General features: G+C 39.9%; 1 protein-coding gene across 1 annotated transcript; it reads left to right on the top strand.

The window, feature by feature from the left end:
- The first annotated feature begins 2,703 nt into the window (after positions 1-2,703).
- On the top strand, positions 2,704-3,396 carry LOC123242189 (N-acetyltransferase 8-like). The gene has a single exon (XM_044669754.1). It carries the CDS (start codon positions 2,704-2,706, stop codon positions 3,394-3,396), a length of 693 nt encoding a protein of 230 aa, XP_044525689.1.
- The last annotated feature ends 341 nt before the right edge of the window (positions 3,397-3,737 follow it).

Raw genomic sequence — 3,737 nt, forward strand, 5'->3', positions numbered from 1 at the left:
AAGGCCTACTAAGTAAGGCCTTTTACTAAGCGAGTAAAAATAAATTTTGAATTTATCCTTGAATCTTCATTATCCAAACTTCCTGTCCATATCTTTTAGCAACACAGGCCTGGCTTGGGTGAATTCACTTGTTAGTAGTTGTCTTCTCCAAGAACGTTGGAGCCCCTGTCATAGACAGTTCTCCTTAATGCCAGTAATCTCTAATCAAAAATGACCTAGGACCTCTGAAAGTCACAAAGTCCCTTCCAAGAATGGAACTAAATTGAGATAAGTACTTATTTACCTAAGATCAATGAAGACAAAAGGCAAAAGAGGCAGCTCCAAATCCAAATCAAGTTTGCCAAGGTAGGGGAGCATCTCAAAATAGTCCTAACACTACTTGAAGCAGGAAAGAAAGAGAAAACTGAAATTTGATTCATTTCTTTTTAAATATCCATTAATGTAGAATGGTCCCCATAGTCAATTCAACTCCCACTACAAAATATTAATTGAATGGACTTCTTTAATAATGAAAAGGTATTATTTGCTTACCTACCATTTTATTTTACTAGACAAATAAAGAAGTTATGCTTACCAAATTTATGAATGTCAAAAAAGTAGGAAATTGGCAGATGCTTTAAATGGTAGGAAAAGGATTCAAAGAGAATCAAAAACAATGATAAAGTCAACAAGATAAAATTTTGTAGTATCTCACACAAAAGACATTTATTGAGCTATATTGAGTGTAAAATCTTGCACTTAGATTAAAGAAACTAATTGGACATATTGAATGCAACATGACCCACAAGAAAAATCAAGGTACATGATTCAGAGGTCAGGTTTTTGATACTCTCTAGTATGCTTTCTATCTGTATGACCTTGGGCCCTGAATTTTGGTTTCCTCTTCTGTAAAGTGAATGAGATAACATGTCAACTTCTGGTTTTCCTTCTAACTCTAGATCTAGTTCATCAAAATTATAATATGTTGTAGTCCAAAGGAAACATAAGGCTAAAGTAATGTTAGACTGCCAGATATATGGATAAATTATAGAAAATAATCATCCATTTTTAAATATTGCTAATTAGAACACAACTGGACTATTGTTTTCGGTTGTTGGGTCACATTTTAAGATGGATATTGATAATCTTGAAAATATTTACAGTAGGAAAAGTAGATTGGTGAAGGATACCATTTTAAAATAAGTTCAGAAATGATTCAAAACTATCCTAAAGGGCATATGATAAAAATTTTCATCTACTTCCAGATAAAAAGAATTGATAATCTAAACCCAAACTAGCACAATTTTTTTCACATTCTTCATTATTTTTTTTTCTAATTTAAGTTTCTACAAAGTGATTAATATGGGGAAATGTTTTGTATGGTGGCATATATAAAATCTCTATAAGATTATGAATCAGCAGCAGCATAGTCAAGGGGCAGGGGAGGGAGAGATAATTTGAGACTCAAAATTCTTTGAAAAATTTTAGAGATTGTTGTTACATGTAATTCAAGAAAATAAAATAAAATTTAAATAGAAAAAAGCTTAAATTCAGAATAACAAATTATCTTTTAATATAATATTCATGTAACGAAGACTTCACTTAATGGGCACATGAAGAAATATATTAAGCTTGGGGAAGAGAAATACAAAGGATTAAGCTACCAATCTTCTTCAAATATGTGCAGGGAAATAATATAGACAAGAAAGTAAAACTGGAACCAATAGGTGAAATGATAAAAGGAGGCAGATTTTCATTTAAAAATTAGAAAGGTTAACAATAAGAGTTGTCCATAACAGATAGAGCCTTAATTAGTAGCGGGTTCCTAGTCATAGAAATAATTTGAACAGAGGCTAAATGAGCAAATAGTGAAAGTTCTTCACAAAGGTCTTTATCATTAAGTGAATGGTTGGATTAAATGATACATAAATTCTCTTCCAATTAATGATTCTTTGTCTCAGATTTGTTGCTATCAATAGCTTTCTCAAGATGGTCAGAGGAAACAATGGGCTAGGATGGTGACAAAACTTAGAACCTATTAAAAAAGAGACAGATCTAAAATTTGAGAATGAGAAAGACATTTCTATATATTAAACGTTTTATATTCCTGAAGGTAGTTAAGTATCACAGTGAAATGTACCATAGAATTGGTGTAGGGAAGATTTATTATTCAAATCCTGCTTTAGATATTTTCTAGCTATGTTACCCTATGTAAGTCACTTCACCTCCATGTGCCTCAGTTTCATCTTCAGTACTGCATTGTTGTGAGAATAAAATAATATATTTTCAAAATGCTTTGCACACCCTAAGCGCTGTATAAAAGCTAGCTCTTGTTATTTTTGAATCCCACCTATTAAATATCAATTCTACAAAGTATAGGAAGGTTTATAAAATGGAATTTTTAAAAAGCTGCTGGAAAGGGCTCTTACAGAGATTATTTAGTTCAATACCTTTATTGTACACAAACTCTCCCCAATTGGTCAGTACTATAATACAAATCATCACATTTACTGCCTGGGCTATTCCACTACATTATGCTGCTTTTTCCCAGCAGTCTGAGGATTAGTTCCTGGGAATACCCCAAACTAGCAAATCTGACACTGGCAAATAGGAGCAGCCACACTGCTGAGGAAGAAGCCTGAAACCAAAGGGAGTGGGCGGGGCTCTGAGGCCAGAGAAAACGAAGGGGGCGCCCGAGAGCACTAGAGATTCGGAAAGACTGCCATGGCCTGGGAGTTTGGTGAGGCCGGGGGCTTCATGCTCCGGGAATTCCAGCCTGAGGATGCGGACGAGGTGCGGGAATTGTTCACTGAGGGCATGAGCGAATATGGACCAGCCCTGTGTACCCACGTGCTGCAGCAGCCTTGGGTGATGCTCACCCTGACCGGAGCCTTCCTGCTACTAGTGGCCAGCTCCCACTCCCTGCTGCTGCCGGTCCTCCTCCTGGCGCTGATGCTGGCGGCCAGCCACCTGGTGCTGGGCCAAGTCTGGGCTCTCTACATCCGGCGCTGTCTCTCCCAGGACCTAAAGGATATCGGAGAGGCCTACTCGCCGCTGCGCGGCGCCCGCTTCTGGGTGGCTGAGGCTGGGGGCCAGATTGTGGGGATGGTAGGAGCACGGCCCGCGGAAGGTCAAGGCGCCTCTGGTGTACTGGTGCTGAAACGCATGGTTGTGCGCCAAGACTACCGAGGCCGGGGCGTGGGCAAAGCCCTGGGACGGGCAGTGCTGGCCTTTGCTTGTGAGCAGGGCTGCTGTGCGGTGATGCTAATTACGCACCGGCTGCAGAAAGAAGCTCGGAACCTTTACCTCAGCCTTGGCTTCCGCCCAGAGGCACCACAGCCGCTTCCTACCTTTTGTGGACGCCTGGCAGCCTTTACACTCACCCGTTACCGCTATGACCTTGCCCCTGGGGACTAAGGCTCTATCAGCTGGGGACGACCTTGAACAAGAGGACTGTGTCTCCTAGGAAAGGAGAGAGCAGAGCTGGAACCCCTTCCTCTTTCTCTCTGCGAGGGATCCAGATCAAAGCGTCAATTAATTTCGGATTAACTGGCTTTGGGGTTTCAGGGGCAGAGTGTGTGTGTGTGTGTGTGTGTGTGAGTGTGTGTGTGTGTGTGTGTGTGTGTGTGTGTGTCCTAAACAAGTCATTTCAACTCCCTTGGGCAAAGTTTCTTGCTATGGGATTGTACTTTGTGATTTCTAAACCTTCTGAAAGTAATGAATCTACACTAAAGAGAGTAGAGATGTATATTATATTG

The sequence above is a fragment of the Gracilinanus agilis genome, chromosome 3 (genome assembly GCF_016433145.1).
Source record: "Gracilinanus agilis isolate LMUSP501 chromosome 3, AgileGrace, whole genome shotgun sequence".
Taxonomy (NCBI): Eukaryota; Metazoa; Chordata; class Mammalia; order Didelphimorphia; family Didelphidae; genus Gracilinanus; species Gracilinanus agilis.